The sequence below is a fragment of the Mustela lutreola genome, chromosome 6, assembly GCF_030435805.1.
Source record: "Mustela lutreola isolate mMusLut2 chromosome 6, mMusLut2.pri, whole genome shotgun sequence".
In the NCBI taxonomy this organism is placed as follows: domain Eukaryota; kingdom Metazoa; phylum Chordata; class Mammalia; order Carnivora; family Mustelidae; genus Mustela; species Mustela lutreola.
The window spans coordinates 124316449-124334067 of NC_081295.1; the positions used below are offsets into that span (position 1 = coordinate 124316449).

The 17619-nt window shown below is 47.6% G+C and overlaps 1 protein-coding gene and 1 pseudogene across 1 annotated transcript; both read right to left on the minus strand.

Moving 5' to 3' along the window:
- Positions 1–186, minus strand: LOC131834863 (U4 spliceosomal RNA; annotated as a pseudogene).
- A 955-nt stretch (positions 187–1141) lies between these two features.
- On the minus strand, positions 1142–15661 carry MUCL3 (mucin like 3). Its single transcript, XM_059179007.1, has 3 exons — positions 15574–15661; positions 4171–9422; positions 1142–3451 (listed from the first exon to the last, which is right to left on the minus strand). Exons 1-3 carry the CDS (start codon positions 15653–15655, stop codon positions 3305–3307), a joined length of 5481 nt encoding a protein of 1826 aa, XP_059034990.1. The 5' UTR covers positions 15656–15661; the 3' UTR covers positions 1142–3304.
- Between the last annotated feature and the right edge of the window lie 1958 nt (positions 15662–17619).

The window sequence follows — 17619 nt, forward strand, 5'->3', positions numbered from 1 at the left end:
TTTTTTGAACAAACTTCAATTACACCATGTTCCTTGGGTGGTCCGTCTAACATCCCATCCATCCAGGTCATGCTGCCAAGTTACACTAAGGGACAGAGTAAAGTTGTATTGGGAAAAGTTTTCAATTAGCAATAATCGCGCCTCGGATAAACCTCATTGGCTACGATACTGCCACTGCGCAAAGCTGAGTAAAGTTGTATTGGGAGAAAAACTCTGTTCCCAGGAGCATGTGGGTTTGAACAAGGTACTTCTCTGAGTCTCAGTTTTGCCACCTGTCAAGTGTAATAAGAAAGAACTCATAGAATTATCAGAGCATTGAGGTATGTGATGTGAAAGCAAGCGCAGCGCAAACTTTCGTTGTTGTTGTTTTTTTAATTTTATTTTTTCATTTTTCCAAGATTCATTGTTTATGCACCACACCCAGTGCTCCATGCAATACATTTTATTACCAATGGTGTGCGAATAGAAGGAAGCGCTTGGTGTGGGAAGCCCAGGCTAGGAACTGCACCCCTCAGAGAGCTGAGGGCTGTGCTGACTTGAACTGCAGAGGCAAGGTTCAGCTGGAGGCCTTGTGTTGTCCAAGGCAGGCTGCAGGGTGCTGGGGCAGAAGGGGTGACCCCGGGGTGGGGGTGCCAGCTGTGAACCACTGATCTGCTCAATTACTGAGCAAAATCCAAGAACCTCAAGCCAAGTGGAACCTAGAGGGAAGAGGGGAGGGCCACATACTCAGGGACCACAGAGTCCCCACTGCTCTAGTCCCTTGTGCCTCACCCCTGATCCTGGCCAGCCTTGCCTGGGCTCACCCCTCTGCCCTTGCACCTAGTGCCCACCTCAGCTCTAGGGCTCTTGGGCACTGATCTCTCCTGGGGGTGTCTGGGTGGGGCATTATATTAAACTTGTGAGGAGGGAGCCATTCCCTCCTTATGGCTCATTATGTAATTTTCTCTAATGAGAGCTTGTCAGAGAATTTCCCTCTAGATTTCAAAGTGAGCCTTAGTAGCAGAGGAGAGAAGTGGGAAAGGAGACAATCAACCTCTTTGCTGAGGCCCACAGTCCCTGGTGAGTTTGGAGAGCCCTCTACTCCCCAATATAAACCCTGTGACCCCTAGTGCTCCATTTGGGTGCCTTGTCAGGCTGGATGTTTGGCCCTCTCAGGCATGGGGGTGGGGGTGGGCAGCTGTGTTCTTGCTTGGTTTTGTTTTGTTTTTTAAATTAGGGTCCAAGCTAGAGAAATTCAATGGTTAGAGGCTAGGGATAGGCGGTATCTTCTTTTCTTCTGAGAAAGAATGACACTCCTGTCCCGACAATTGCCACATTCTGAGTTGCCATCTGCCCAGGTGGTTAAAAACCTGGCATTCTTGTCCTTTTTTTCCTCAGGCACCCCACTCTCTTCCAGAACCCAGGTGTCCCTCTCTGCCTCAAGACTCTTTCCCGGGACCTAGCTCTAGGGTCCCTCTTACATCTGGCATGCCAACAATCTGGGATCCAAGCTACAATTCTGCCTTTAGCAGAGCAGAACTCTGGTGGGAGATTCAGAGAGATCCTGAGACCTGAGGACCACCACCTCCCCCAGTCTGTAGTGGACTGTGGCAGATAACTCAAAAGTGTCTACATTAGGACTACTGTCCATGGTAGATGTCCAGCTTCCTTCAAATGGGAATACCAAAAGTAGCAGATATTGACTGCCTTTTGATTCCAAATGAAGTTCAAGTTGGAAGGCCTATGATAAACTAAATCATATTTCTACTCAGGAAAGTTTCTGATCCTCCTCTGGTAAGAGAGCCAAGGCTCTGTTTGTTGGTTGGGTGTAGAATGGTTTTAGAGCAGGGCTAATGTCCTAACATAAATTTGGGATGTAGTAGTTGCCCATAAATACTGGGTTTAATTCATTAGAATCCTGTTTAATTCTGTGTAATATTGACTTGTGATAACCCTTAGTGAATTATGTATTTAATTTTAATTTTCCTATATTGATGTCTCAGGTGACAACTATGCCTTATACTTCTTTATAATCCTCAACAGAATTTATAAAATGTGCTTAGAAATACTTGCTTATTAACTAACACATTCTCTCTTGTTTTGTCAACATGCAAATGAGCCCAGCAGGAACTCAGGAATGACTCATCTTAGGAGCAATAGAAATTCAACCTCCTCTTCCATGATCCTCCAAAGAATTCCTGTTCTCTACCCACTCCTGATTAAGGTCATCTGTAAGGTCACAGCCAAAGTCAGAAACACCAGCCAGGACTTCTCCCAACTTCTCCCAACTACCAGTAATTATGATGTCCTTATTTTACAAATATTTTATACTTTATTATAAAAAGACCAATAGATAAGAAGCTATCCATTATCTGTCTTTCCCCCTCTACCAAATCGGTAATAGGCCAAAGGGTTTTAATAAGTTGGAGAGAAAATCCAGATGAGATGTCTACATGGAGGAAAATCAGAATCTGGGGTCAAAGCATGAGGAGAGACAGAATGGGGGCAACAGAGAAGGTGAGTGACTCCTCCAGTAAAAAGCCTGGACTGGCTTTTGGTAGAACAAATAGGAAAGTAAATGATGAGTGGGAAACACCATCAGGGAAGGCCTGATGGGGATGAATAGGTAACACCGTAGGCCAGACAAAAATCCCTCCCTGCATGCCACCTACAACCCAGCAAGCCAAATCAGCAGGATGCCTACTATAGACATTTAGAAAAATGAAAGGATTCAGGAGGATGAGGTAAGAACCATATGAATGAGAGATATTTATTATCTTTTCTCAAATTTTCCTTTTTCCCAGGTGTAGAGATAGTGAAGGAAATATGTCCTCTTTTCTTCTCAGATCCTACTTTTTCAGGGAGTCAAGTGTCCTCAGAACTCAAAGACAAGCCTGCTTACATAAAAAGTCTAAGTAATAGATAGAAGTATTATAGATTGGTCCTGAAACCCAACTTACAGTTGGGACATTGCCTTCTAAGACCCCCAAACTTCCCTTAGCCAGGCTGCTCCTCCCAAGACTCAGTATGTGTCCAGGATTTGTGCCCACCCCATATGTCCATCAAACATCCTTTCATTTTGAAACCATCATCTTCGAAAAAGAACACATGCTCATATTATTCATTCTTTCTTTTATACCCGCCAGACTCACATCCTTCTTGCTTATCGCATCTTTAGACCAGTTTCAATAAGAACACTGCAGATGAAGGGTTAATGCTGTTAACTGCCAGTACTTTGCCCTTCCTGGAGTCCAGGAAATACGAATTGTGAGTCTAATTCCTCATCTTAGGAAGGGCATGGAAGAGCTGGGCACTTTCTAAACAATCACCGTGGGGAAGCGATCTGGCCTGTGCCAAGAGTCTGCTGCTCCACCAGGTAGACTGGATAGGAATTAGGGCCCCCATCATTCTCTGGGTCACCGTCCTCCTTGTTCTGTATCAGTGCACGCCGTGTTTTTGTCATATAGGAGACCTGTTATTAGGAGAAAGGAAGAATGAGTTTCATCTGCTGTGCCATTTGCTTTCCTCAATACCTATAATCCTTTGACTATTCTTCCTGACCCTAGACCTTTAGCTTCATCCTTTCTCAAGATTCCAACCAAACTTTGATCCTTATTCCAGCCCCAGACCCCATGCATTAAGTCCCAGACTTCTCCAACTCCCTCCTCTGTCCAATTTTTCCTATCCTAATATCCCCTATTCTCACATTCCAGATTCTTTCTCCAACCCCCAATTTTTCCCTATTCTACATCCTTTTTTGGGGGGCGCCTGGGTGGCTCAGAGGGTTAACCCTCTGCTTTCAGCTCAGGTCATGGTCTCAGGGTTCTGGGATCGAGCCCTGCATTGGGCTCTCTGCTCAGCAGGAAGCTGCTTCCCTCTCTCTCTCTGCCTGCCTTTCTGCCTACTTGTGATCTCACTGAAATTAAAAAAAAAAAAAAAAGACTCTTACATCCTTTTCTTCTTAGCCACAGACTTCTCTCCAATATGACATTGTTCATGCCCCATGCCTCACTATCTTTCCCCATAGTTTCCACCACCACCACCCCTTTATTACCCCTTTATTACCATCCCCCCCCACCACCGAACGTGCCTCTTTTTCTAAGCTAATTACTCCCTCTGGTTCAGATCCATAATCTTTTGTCAACTCCCTATCTCATGGGTTCGTTCCCCTATAGCATCCCTCTTCCTTACCAAAAAGATAAGGCCAAGGAACATGAGGAAGAGAATTACAGCCACCAGGGCCACAATAACTATGGCCCATGCAGGGAATGAATCATTCTTGCTCATTCCGCCAGTATGAAGACCTCTGTGTGAGCCATCTTTGTTTTGATATGGATGGCTTTTGTTGTCCGGGGTTTCTGATATGGTGAAACTAAGCTCCATGTGAGATGTGGTGAGTGTAAAAGAACCGATGGGCACCTCATGTGTAATATCCTTTTTATTTGAACCAGAAGAAGTATTATTGACAGTTTGGTCACGTTTTGTAGATTTGGCTGGAGTTCTTGTAATCCTCTCATTGGCTTGGGTGATCTTCTCTGCATGGTCCTTGGTCCCTTCTAGGGCTCCTATGGTCTTCCCCGCATCTTCCATGGAAGTTTCTGGTGCTCTTGTGGTCTTCCCATTGGCTAGGGTTTTTTTCTCTGCACGGTCCTTGGACCCTTCCAGGGCTCCTGTGGTCTTCCTGTTGGCTAGGGTGGTCTTTTGTCCATGGTCCTTGGACCCTTCCAGGGCTCCTGTGGTCTTCCCCACATCTTCTGTGGACCCTTCTGGGGCTCTTATGGTCTTCCTGTTTGCTACGGTGGTCTTCGGCCCATGGTCCTTAGACTTTTCTGGGGCTCCTATGGTCTTCCCCGCATCTTCCGTGGACCCTTCTGGGGTTCTTGTGGTCTTCCAATTGGCTAAGGTGGTCTTCTCCCCACGGTCCTTGGACCCTTCTAGGGCTCTTGTGGTCTTCCCCACATCTGTGAGCCCTTCCGGGGCTATTGTGGTCTTCCAGTTGGCTAAGGTAGTCTTCTCCGCATGGTCCTTGGAGCCTTCCATGGCTCCTGTGGTCTTCCCCACGTCTTCCGTGGACCCTTCTGGGGTTCTTGTGATCTTCCCATTGGCTAGCGTGGTCGTCTGTCCACGGTCCTTGGACCATTCCAGGGCTCCTGTGGTCTTCCCCCCATCTTCTGTGGACCCCTCTGGGCCTCTGGTGGTCTTCCCATTGGCTAGGGTGGTCTTCTCTCCCTGGTCATTGGACCGTTCTAGGGCTCCTGTGGTCTTCCCTGCATCTTTTGTGGAGCCTTCTGGGGCTCTCGTGGTCTTCCCATTGGCTAGGGTGGTCTCCTGTCCACGGTTGTTGGACCCTTCCAGGGCTCCTGTGGTCTTTCCCACATTTTCCGTGGACCATTCTGGTGCTCTTGTGGTCTTCCCACTGGCTAGAGTGGTCTCCGCATGGTCTTTGGACCCTTCTAGGGCTTCCGTGGTCTTCCCTGCATCTTCCGTGGACCTTTCTGGGGCTCCTGTGGTTTCCCCTGCATCTTCCGTGGACCCTTCTGGGGCTCTTGTGGTCTTCCCACTGGCTAGGGTGGTCTCCACATGGTCTTTGGACCCTTCTAGGGCTCCTGTGGTCTTCCCCACATCTTCTGTGGACCATTCTGGGGCTCTTGTGATCTTCCCATTGGCTAGTGTGGTCTCCTGTCCACGATTGTTGGACCCTTCTAGGGCTCCTGTGGTCTTCCCCTGATTTTCCGTGGACGCCTCTGAGGTTCTTGTGGTCTTTTGGTTGGCTAAGGTGGTCTTCTTACCACGGTCCTTGGACCCTTCTAGGACTCCTGTGGTCTTCCCCACAATTTCCGTGGACCCTTCTGGGGCTCTTGTGGTCTTCCCACTGGCTAGGGTGGTCTCCACATGGTCTTTGGACCCTTCTAGGGCTCCTGTGGTCTTCCCCACATCTTCTGTGGACCATTCTGGGGCTCTTGTGATCTTCCCATTGGCTAGTGTGGTCTCCTGTCCACGATTGTTGGACCCTTCTAGGGCTCCTGTGGTCTTCCCCTGATTTTCCGTGGACGCCTCTGAGGTTCCTGTGGTCTTTTGGTTGGCTAAGGTGGTCTTCTTACCACGGTCCTTGGACCCTTCTAGGACTCCTGTGGTCTTCCCCACATTTTCAGTGGACCCTTCTGGGGCTCTTGTGGTCTTCCCACTGGCTAGGGTGGTCTCCGCATGGTCTTTGGACCCTTCTAGGTCTCCTGTGGTCTTTCCCGCATCTTCCGTGGACCCTTCTGGGGCTCCTGTGGTCTTCCCCGCATCTTCCGTGGACCCTTCTGGGGCTCTTGTGGTCTTCCCACTGGCTAGGGTGGTCTCCACATGGTCTTTGGACCCTTCTAGGGCTCCTGTGGTCTTCCCCTCATCTTCGGTGGACCATTCTGGGGCTCTTGTGATCTTCCCATTGGCTAGTGTGGTCTCCTGTCCACGATTGTTGGACCCTTCTAGGGCTCCTGTGGTCTTCCCCTGATTTTCCGTGGACGCCTCTGAGGTTCTTGTGGTCTTTTGGTTGGCTAAGGTGGTCTTCTTACCACGGTCCTTGGACCCTTCTAGGACTCCTGTGGTCTTCCCCACAATTTCCGTGGACCCTTCTGGGGCTCTTGTGGTCTTCCCACTGGCTAGGGTGGTCTCTGCATGGTCCTTGGAACCTTCTATGGCTCCTGTGGTCTTCCCCGCATCTTCTGTGGACACTTCTGGGGCTCTTGTGGTCTTCCCACTGGCTAGGGTGGTCTCCGCATGGTCTTTTGACCCTTCTAGGGCTCCTGTGGTCCTCCCCGCATCTTCCGTGGACTGCTCTGGGGCTCTTGTGGTCTTCCCGTTGGCTAGGGTGCTCCTCTCCCCACGGTCCTTGGACCCTTCCAGGGCTCTTGTAGTCTTCCCCACATTTTCCGTGGACCCGTCTGGGGCTCTTGTGGTCTTCCTATTGACTAGGGTGGTCTCTGCATGGTCCTTGGAACCTTCTGTGGCTCCTATGGTCTTCCCCGCATCTTCCGTGGACCCTTCTGGGGCTCTTGTGGTCTTCCCACTGGCTAGGGTAGTCCCCACATGGTCTTTGGATCCTTCTATGGCTCCTGTGGTCTTCCCCGCATCTTCTGTGGACCCTTGTGGGGCTCTTGTGGTTTTCCCACTGGCTAGGGTGGTCTCCACATGGTCTTTGGACACTTCTATGGCTCCTGTGGTCTTCCCCACATCTTCCGTGGACTTTTCTGGGGCTCTTGTGGTCTTCCCACTGGCTAGGGTAGTCTCTGCATGGTCTTTGGACCCTTCTAGGGCTCCTGTGGTCCTCCCCCCATCTTCCGTGGACCTTTCTGGGGCTCCTGTGGTTTTCCCTGCATCTTTCATGGACCCTTCTGGGGCTCTTGTGGTCTTCCCCCGGGCTAGGGTGGTCTCCACATGGTCTTTGGACCCTTCTAGTGCTCCTGTGGTCTTCCCCACATCTTCCGTGGACTCTTCTGGGGCTCTTCTGGTCTTCCCATTGGCTAGGGTGGTCTCCGCATGGTCTTTGGACCCTTCTAGGGCTCCTGTGGTCTTCCCCGCATCTTTCGTGGACCTTTCTGGGCCTCCTGTGGTTTTCCCTGCCTCTTCCGTGGATGCTTCTGGGGCGGTCTCCACATGGTCTTTGGATTCTTCTAGGGCTCCTGTGGTCTTCCCCACATCTTCCGTGGACCCTTCTGGGGCCCTTGTGATCTTCCCATTGACTAGTGTGGTCTCCTGTCCATGGTTGTTGGACCTTTCGAGGACTCCTGTGGTCTTCCCCCCATCTTCCATGGACCCCTTTGGGCTTCTTGTGGTCTTTTGGTTGGCTGAGGTGGTCTTCTCCCCACGGTCCTTGTACCCTTCTAGAACTCCTGTGGTCTTCCCCACATTTTCCGTGGACCTTTCTGGGGCTCTTGTGGTCATCCCGTTGGCTAGGGTGGGCTTTTCTCCACGGTCCTTAGACCCTTCTAGTGCTCCTATGGTCTTCCCCGTGTCTTCCGTGGACCCCACTGGGGATCTTGTGGTCATCTCATTGGATAGCGTGGTCTTCTCCCCATGGTCCTTGGACCCTTCCAGGGCTCCTTTGGTCTTCCCCACATTTTTCGTGGACCCTTCTGGGGCTCTTGTGGTCTTCCCATTGGGTAGGGTGGTCTCGGCATGGTCTTTAGACCCTTCTAGGGCTCTTGTGGTCTTCCCTGCATCTCCCATGGACCCTTCTGGGGATCTTGTTATCTTTCCATTGGCTAGTGTGGTCTCCTGTCCATGGTTGTCGGACCCTTCTAGGGCTCCTGTGGTCTTCCACGCATCTTCTGTGGACCTTTCTGGGGCTCTTGTGGTCTTTCTCTTGGCTAGGGTGGTCTTCTCCACATTGGTCTTGGACCCTTCCAGGGCTCCTGTGGTCTTCCCCACATCAGCTGTGGACCCTGCTGGGGATTTCGTGCTCTTCCTGCTCAACGGAGTGCTGCTCTGTCCATGTTTCTTGGTGTTTTCTTGGGTTGTTGTGATGGTCTTATCAGTTGATTTAGTCCCTTCTCCATGTTTTGTAGACTCTACTGGAACTCCTGTATTCTTCCTATAAAGCAATGTGGCCCCTCTTCCATGTTCCAGTGAGTTTTCTAGTGATCTTGTGATATGTATATGAGCTGATGTGGTCCTATGTCCCCCTTCTCTAAGTGTTGCTAGCACTGGTGTGTTATTCTCAGTGGCTGATGTACTCCTGTTTATGGGTTCTGTAGTCTTCATCTCAGTCTTGCCTGCGGGAACTGTAGTTCTGGAACTAGGAGATGTTTTGTGATCCTCAGCTCTTTTTGATCTTTCTGGGATTTTTTTACTCTCAGGTGATACCTTTGTGGTTGTTTTGCTTTGGCCTGAGAAGGAATTAGGTATTTCATTGCTCTCTGGACTGACCAAGTTGTGGACAGGACTTATGATCTTGTGTGAAGCAGTGCTTTTACTGTTTAAAGTAATGATGATGTTTCTTGAAGGTGTTACAGTTTTATGTTGGTTTCCTGTACCCATTTTCTGTATGTTGGGCTTATGGCAAGCTGTTTTGTTCCTGGGTGCTGGGACTGGATCTTTTGTACCAGAAAGTCCTTTATGTGTGTTAGTAGAGTCAGTAGTATTAAGAGAGTGTACATTCTGGACATTTGGGTCTTTTCCTTGATTTCTGGGGTTTTTCCCAGAAGTAGGATGAACTATATGATCATTTGTAGAGTTTTGGGAGTTACCTGTAGGTTTATAAATTGGTTTGAAATTGTGTGTAGTATTGCAATGACGTTTTAGCTTATGGGTTTCTGTAGATTTACTGATGTCTAGAAGGCTGTGGCCTGAATGAAGGGAAGTATGATCAGAGGGTGTACTATAAACAGGGCCTGAAGTAGAAGGGATCAAATGATCAGGTGATGGGGATTCATCAGTTTTCTGAAATATTTGAATAGCACCTGTGAAGGAAGAGAGGCAAATAAGAAACTTCCATTATGTTCTTCTTTGCTTCTCTGTCCACTTCTGTCTCTAGGGATCCCTTTATTATCCTAGATATATCTCCCCAGCCAGTATTCACAGAATGCTATGATATATAATTCCCACTCTCTCCTTTAGTCTCTGGACCTTTGTTCAGGTTATGCCTTCAGCAAGAATGTCACCGCCCCTCTTTTCCTCATCTACTCTTCGGTTCTCAGCTTCAGACCTTACTGGCTTTATAACATCTTTCCAGATCCTTCCAAACAGATAAGATCTAGCTTCATCTTAGTGCTCCAAAAATTATTTGTTAATACCCTTTCCTTCTACATTCAACTTGACATTAGTTATTTGTGTGCCTGTCAATTTCTACCTCTTTCCCTGCCCATCAAGTCATAAGATTTTGAGATCAGATATCGATTGTAACTTGTTTACAAATGCTCCTTTAGAGTTTATATACTTATGGAGTGCAGTTCCATTTCCGTGACAGAATTGAGAGGAAAGGGAACAAATATCAGAATCTCCATTTTTCCATAACATTCAAGCTCCATCTCAAATGTAACTATGTGAGAGACTGAGGTAAGATTTCTGGCAGAACTTCCCATAGGGATTAATAAGTAGACACAGATGATGAATGAAAGGTACGAAGAGGAATAGAGGGTGGATAGAGGAGGGAGATGAGAAACTTTCATTTTGGTGTTCAAATTTGGTCTGGATGGAGAGAAGTAGATGAGATGACTCAATCCTTATGGTTCCCCACTACTCCCTCACCCCTTCACACACCAAAAGTCATCTGGAATAGATGAAGGTCTCCTTCCTTAAAGAAAAGGGTATCTGGTTGGGGTCCTGAGAGGAGTGAATGAGGCAGCTGAATTCTGAAAGGGACTGACCATGTTTAAGGACAGGGTGTGAGAGAAAAAACCTCTATCAATGAGCAGATATGGGCCTTAATTACATGGAAAACCAACTAATGGGGATAGAGGGGATGTCTCTGATACCTAGCTAGATCATCAAAGAGTGAGAGTTAGTGTTGTTACATAACTGAGATTTCCAGTCTCTGTTAACTCAAGGCGGCAACCAGAACCTGGACCCATTCCCAATCATAGAAAAGCACAGTCCACCACCTCCCTGCTCCCAGTGAGAGTAGAGGGCTAGGGAACTCTTTGAAAGAAATAGGGTGGGAAAAGAAGGGGGTGAGGATACTAGAGAAGCCCAAGTCTCTGAAGGGATTAGAGGTTAGGGAGCGAAAGGAGGGCTGAATTTTCAGACCCTCACTCCATTATGTTAGTTCCATTATTTGATTCCCTCAGCAGCAATCCCAATGATAGCTGCTGTTCACTGGCCACATTCTCTAGGCCAAGAGCTCAGGTGGTTGCCTCATAGACATCTCTTTCTGTATTTTCTTCTAGGATGACTGATCTCATAGCCCCCCAAAAAGGTGCCTTAGAAAGCTGTCAGCCTATCTTACAGCCAAGAAACTTAAGTTTCCAGTTTCAACCTGGAGGAATGGTGACTTGCACATAATCTCACAGCAATAGCCATGGCCAGCCTTTCTTGCACACGTACTGTGAGACAGGCGGGTCTTATGAATGAGGACATGTATTAGCTCATTTACTTCTCACAACAGCCCTTTGAAGTTGAGAACTATTCACTCTTCTCTCCTTTTTACAGATAAGAAAACAAGGTTCAGAGAGGTTAAGTAATCTCCCCCAAGGACACTCCCCAAGTAAGAAGTTGAGCCAGAGTTTGAACATACATTCTGGGTTCCCAGGCCCAGGCTCCTACTTGTTAAGACTACATTACACAAACTATAGGTCAGTCCAGCTGTTGGGAAAGAAAGAACACTGGCATTTGTGGAAACCCTAAAGAATGCTGTCTCTACATTTGTTTATTTAATCTTCACCACAAACCTGTGAGACAAGTATATGATCTTACTATTTTATAGGTAAGGAAAGGAAGTTCAAAGAGATTAAATAATTGGCAAAGTCAGGCTTCTCACTATACCCCAGATGGGTTTTTTTTTTTAATTTTTAATTTTTGTTAGAGAGAGAATTGGGGGGCAGAGGAAGAAAGAGAATATGAATCAGACTCCACACTCAGCACAGGGCTTGACACAGGGCTCAATCTCACAACCCTGCAATCATGACCTGAGCAGAAATCAAGAGTCAGAAACTTAACTGATTGAGCCACCCAGGAATCCCTATGCCAGATGCTTTTAAATGTGATATGGGCTGAATAAATATACAGAGTGAAGAAATGAGCAGCAGCAGCACAGTGGAAAATTCCACTGGCCTTAAAGAATCAGAGGACAGGATCAGAATTCAGGCTTTGTCCCTCACCAGCTTTGCATCCTTGCTTAGGTCACTTAAATGTTCAGAAGCTCCACATTCTCAACTATAAATAACAATGATGTCAATTGCAAAAGCTTGAGCATAAAAGATTTTTTAAAAGAGTTCGTTGAATTCAAATTGTAGTCTTTGAAACAGTCTCATACTTTGCCCTGTTCTCCTGGTAGTAAGCGGAGTCTGAGAGTGGCCTTCTGCAGCCACTGCTGTCTCTCCTGACCAACCTACTCCATATACCTCTGAGGCCTGCCCTGACCACCTCTTCCGAAGGGCAGCCTGCATTCCTGGGCCACTTCCCCTTTCTGTGTTTTATCAACATGACACTCATTATTCTCTAGTATATAATGAGTACTTCCAACTTCCCACAATGGCAGGGATTTTTGTTGTTGTTGTTTTATTTATTATTAGGTCCCCAGCCTAGAGGAAGCACTTTATACATATTTGTTGAATGGGTGATCAACAGAATATTTTAAGACTGATGAAAACTCTTCAGGAACAGTGCCAACAACCTTTGCTTATGCACATTAAGTAAAAAAGCAAACATAGCTGTGACCTTCAAAGGTTGGAAAACCAAAGCGTAATTTCTGTCATGTGAAATAATTGAGCCCCTGAGATGTATGGGTTTTTTTTTTTTTTTTAGATTTTATTAATTTATTTGAGAGAGAGTGAGAGACAGCACAAGCAGAGGGAGAGGGAGAAGCAGGCTTACCACTGAGCAGGGAGTGCAATATGGGGCTCAATCCCAGGACCCTGAGATCATGACCAGAGCCAAAGGTACACCCTTAACCAACTGAGGTCCCCTGAGCCCCTGAGATGTTAAAAGAAGTCCTCAGCACACCAGTTCTTGGATACTGGCTGTCATTTAACCCCAAGAGCCACATAATCAATAACTAGACTCAGATAACTACGTCTTAGAATCCCAGATCTACATCACCAAATTGTGGAGCCGTCAACGGTAAAATCTGGAGTCAAACTCAAGAATTCCTTGGTTCTGAGTTCACCCATGAGGCAAGTCAGTGACTCACACCATGCCCTTTCACCAGCCATGAGATGACCATCTCTTCTCCCCAGTAAATCTACCATTGGTAGCAGTTTTATTTCCCTAGGAACTTATCACCATGAGATATTTATTTCCCTGACTACAATAATGGCCTGAAAGTAAATTTTTTGGTCACTGATAGGCAAAGAGGAAATTCTGGCCTTAGCACAAGGCACTGGAGGTGGATGCTCAGCCTGGATTAAAGAATGAAAACAAATCCCACAACATCAAAACTATGTGTAGTTCCAAAGGTTTGTTCAATCTGTTTCATTTTCTTATTTGAAAAGAAGGTAGACATCCTGCTAGGTGACTCATGACGCAGGGTCGCTGTCAGAGCAGCCTCACCCAAAAGAGCGTATCTGGTGTTTCTTGATGTCCTGCCCCTAGAAAATGGCTTACTCCATTTGTAGTAATATGGATAAATGCTTGAAATGTCTATAGACCATAAGCTCGATATGTGACCTAAAACTGAGAGTAAAAAGACTAAAGAGAAATATACTGAAATGGTTGCCTAGGTAGGTAACTGGGGAGTATTAGGAGAGATTTTATTTTTCTTTCTAATTTTTTCAATTTTCCAGTTTCTATAATGAGCATATATTATTTCTGTCATATAAATTAAATCAAATAACATTTATTATAGGAAAACATCCTTTTTAGATTCTCTCCATGACCCCAGCCCCACTTGTGCTGCCCTAATTTAATCTAGTTTCTGCACCTCTGGTTCTATGGCTACATGACACAGACTCTTAGTTTCCAAGATCCAGTTATCTGAGCCTGGGTATTGACTAGTCCTGTGGATAAATGATGGGGGACAAGGGCTAGAACTGTGGGCTAAAGATCTTCATCCTCCCCGGTCATCACTCTTCCCTCTCTACCCTAGCTTCACTCCCTGCTGGACAGAGGCATGTGCCCAGCCAGATCCATATTTCAGCTCCAACCTTACCCCACCCCAACCTTATCCCAGTCTCAAGCCCTCCCCACCTGTCATCCACTTGTTCTTCTCTACAGGATCTGAGTGTCCACTTCCCCGGCCCTTCCCTCAGCCTTCCCCTCCATGCCACCCAGGCAAGTTCTAATGGCCATCTCCCCAGACAACACACACAGAGCCCAGAGTATTCTGTTCTAGAATTTGGATCTCAAGTCTGCCCTGCACCTCTCTGTGTCCTAGAGCAAATCTCCCTCAAAAGCGAATGTATATGGAGTTGATTCATGACTCATGCCCTTTTGCTCTGTACCTACAAATTCCTCTTCCCGGGCAGCCGTGCAACAGAAGGTGGTGGAAAGCAGCAGGTGGGAGAGCAGACTTTATAGTTGAGTTGGACAGGAAGGCAGAGAAGAGACTGGAAATTGGGAGGCCGAGGAGGGCCCTGATGCCTCTGTCCCCAGACCCTCAATGTAGACAGAAGGACATCAAGTCAGGGCACAAATAGAATGCACTGCTGAGACCTAGCAGAGGCAGCTTGAAGATTCCTCAACCCCTTCCCTTACCATCTACCATACACTTGATCCCCTCACCCCCAGCCCTTCTGGGCCCAACATGACCTGACCTCAGGGAAGAAGAAACTTCCTCCAGTATCACCCTCAGCCAAACACTATTAGGAGGAGAAGCTTCTACCCGTCCTGCCCCAAATACTGTCTGGAGCATCCAGACTCACAACTTTCTGGGCTCTGGTTTATGATCATTAACATCATTGCCATGGATAACCCTATCCAGTACACAGAGAGTCCTTCCAAATCTACTTGTGTATGTCTGCCTTATGAAGACCCTCCTTCAAATCAGCCAGGTCCCCTCCAAACTGCCTTTGTGTTTGGCCTCTCTATGTCCTGGGGTCAGTCACAGAGCTCTTTCTTAACTAAGTGAACTAATTTGGTGATTTCACTTTAACTTATGGTTCTGTTTTGCTCATTAAACTTTTCCATATACATTTTCTCACCGAATCCTGGGATATTTCCCAACTATAACATGGAGAGACAAAAACATACGCATACCTTATCAAGTTGTTATAAGGATTAAACAAGTAAAGTGTGAAGTGTGTACACCAGTACCTAGCACATAGTAAGTGCTCAGTAAGCATCCTCTATTGGTATCAGCCAGATGTGGGGAAGTCTAGACTAGTTAAATGGGCCACACTCCAGAGTAGAACTGAGGTCAGCATAAAACAGGGATTTTGGAAGAGAAATGCACCCCATGTCTCCATAGGGAAGCAGGCAATGTGGAGTGTCAGAATCCCTGTTTGCTACCCTCTAGCTGCATGACTTTGGACAAGTCCCTTTACCTCTCTGGGTCACACTCTTCTCACTATAAAGTAGGATATTATTAACCACCTTAGGGGATGTGAGGAGATAAAATGAGATGAAGTACTGTGATCACCTGTAAGTTCCTTGCACAGAGCAGATGCTCAGCAAATGTCAGGTCCCATCTGCTGTCCCAGCCTGTACGGTGTCTTTATATAAGCTGGAAGAAGCCCCCCTCTGGTTGATGCAGCCTTGCAGGCTGTGTCTTGAGAAGTAAAGCACAGGATGGATTTCATCTCCTACCTGCCCATTAGCCAACAAACTTGAGCAGTGAACATTCTAGGCAACTTTTGCAACAAACCTGTACCCACACCCTTTCCCCTTCCACACACATCCACCTGCTGCTATCCATTTCTTTGATTTGTCATTCAACCCTGAAAGTGTTAAGAAACAATCCCTCTCTGCCTTTTGTCTCCCTGTGTTATGGTGACCCCTGTGCCTGTGAGGGCATCTTACCTGCCTCCCAAGAAGCTAGAAGGATGAGGAGGCAGCACTGGAGGCCAAAGGTGGAGCGGATGCAGTGGACTGGCTGGGCCATGTCGGAGTTGGACAGCTGCTTGGAGCCATGCACTGGGGTCTCCTCAGCTTATATGGGTCCATAATTGACGTCATGGGGGCTGGGGCCCCTCAGGCCTAAACCTTAAACAAATGGAACCACCCCACCCCACAGGGGTGCCCTGATAACGGGAGACCGCAGCTGCCGCGTCATGGAACCAGGCCCTGGGTATCTGCCGAATGGGTGGGATCTGAGAAAAGGAACACAGAGGGGGCAGACTCCTGACCCAGCCCCAGCAGAGGGAGTGGGGACTGGGTGGGGTGGCTTCCAGGACTCTGGGGAGGTAGGGAGCAAATGACCAGACTCTGGAAGGACTGAACTCTGATGGGTGGAGTGGAGAGGGAGATGATTGGGTCGTCAGGTATGGGAAGAGATCTAAATTCTGGTTCTTCTCCAGCTTCACATTTGCCTTCCTGCCTCTCTCGCGTCAGCCCTGCTTTCCACACCCCTTACTCACACATGGTCACTCTTTTTGCCCTGGGTGGAGCGTCCATGCATATCAGGTGAAAGAGCAAAGAGGAAAACCCTCACATGGCCCACCATGGCAGAGACAGGTGCTTCCAGATGTCCAGAGATGACACAACAAGATGCAGAGACAATGGGGGCAGTGATAGGGGCAAGTGACAAGATAGATACAGAAGCCCAGAACCTGACCTCACACACCTCACCAGGGATGCAGAATACAGAGGCTGAGATTTATCTTTGGTGGGGATACTTGGTATACAGGGGCTCTGCCTTCAGCCCATACCTCCCCTCCTCTCCCATATCAGCCCAGCAACCATCTCTTTGCCTCTGAGCCCCCCCTCATAGAGATGCAGACTTCTCATTTCTAGGATCTCCTAGAGTGTCCAACTTTCCTTTCTCTTGATTTCTTGCCTAGAACAAGCATTAGTTCAGAAGATTGTCAAAATTCATTCACTGGACTCCCAAATGACTGTGTCTGCAGCTGGAGTTGCAGTGGGGAACAAACTACCAAGGCCAATGAGAGAGAAAACCATGAGTCCAGGTATCCAAGTCACCACCCCACTATGACTCACTTGATCTGCTCCCAGTGGGCCTCCTCTCATGGAAGGTAGGCACCTTGTAGGCGAGGTCTTTGCCTTGACCTCTGCTGCTTCCCCATCACCTGAGACAGCACCTGGAACACAGTAGACAATCAGTTAAGCACATACTACTGGGCCGTATGGAGTGGGTACCTGGGCCACCTAACGAGTTTCTGCAGGAAGTAGAGATGGCAGAGAGAGTGGAGAAGGTCAAGATCCAAAGGGCCAGGGCCTCAGGGCAGTGGGAATCATGGGAGGACCAGTAGACTTGGACATGTGGTTTTCTCTCATCTCATCACTTGATATGACTTGTCCCTAAGCCCTAGGCAGGGCTGGAGTGATTGAGAAGAGGAGAACAGGCCAACTGCTCATTTATGAAATTAATGGGAGTTAGATGAGGCTCCATGGAGTCAGGCTAAAGACTGACTCGTCAGAACTAAGTGGCCTGGTTCCCAGGCAATGCACCCTAGAAGATGGGGGAACAAAGTCAGCAGCAGATCGTCCACTGCAACTCCATCTGGACTCAGAGTGACTGACAACCCCCTTGTCCACTAGTCTCCAACCTCACCCTTTCCCCCAGGGACCCAGACCTCTACAAAAGTGGTTCTCCACAGAGAGGGACAGTTTTACTCCCCCAACAAACGTCTGGCAAAACGCGGAGATATTCTTGTCACAACTTGGAAGGATACTACTAACATCTAGGGGATAGAGGCCAGAGAGGCTGCTCAACATAATGTTACTGCATAGGAAAGTCCCCGCAACAAGGAATCAAGAGAAAGGAAAGATGGAGACTCCAGGAGATCCTAGAACAAAGAACTCTCCAGACCAGTATGTCAGTATGTCAGTGCTGAGATTGTTTTGGTTGGGTAAATAAAAATCCTCCCTGCTCTTTTAGCCACAACT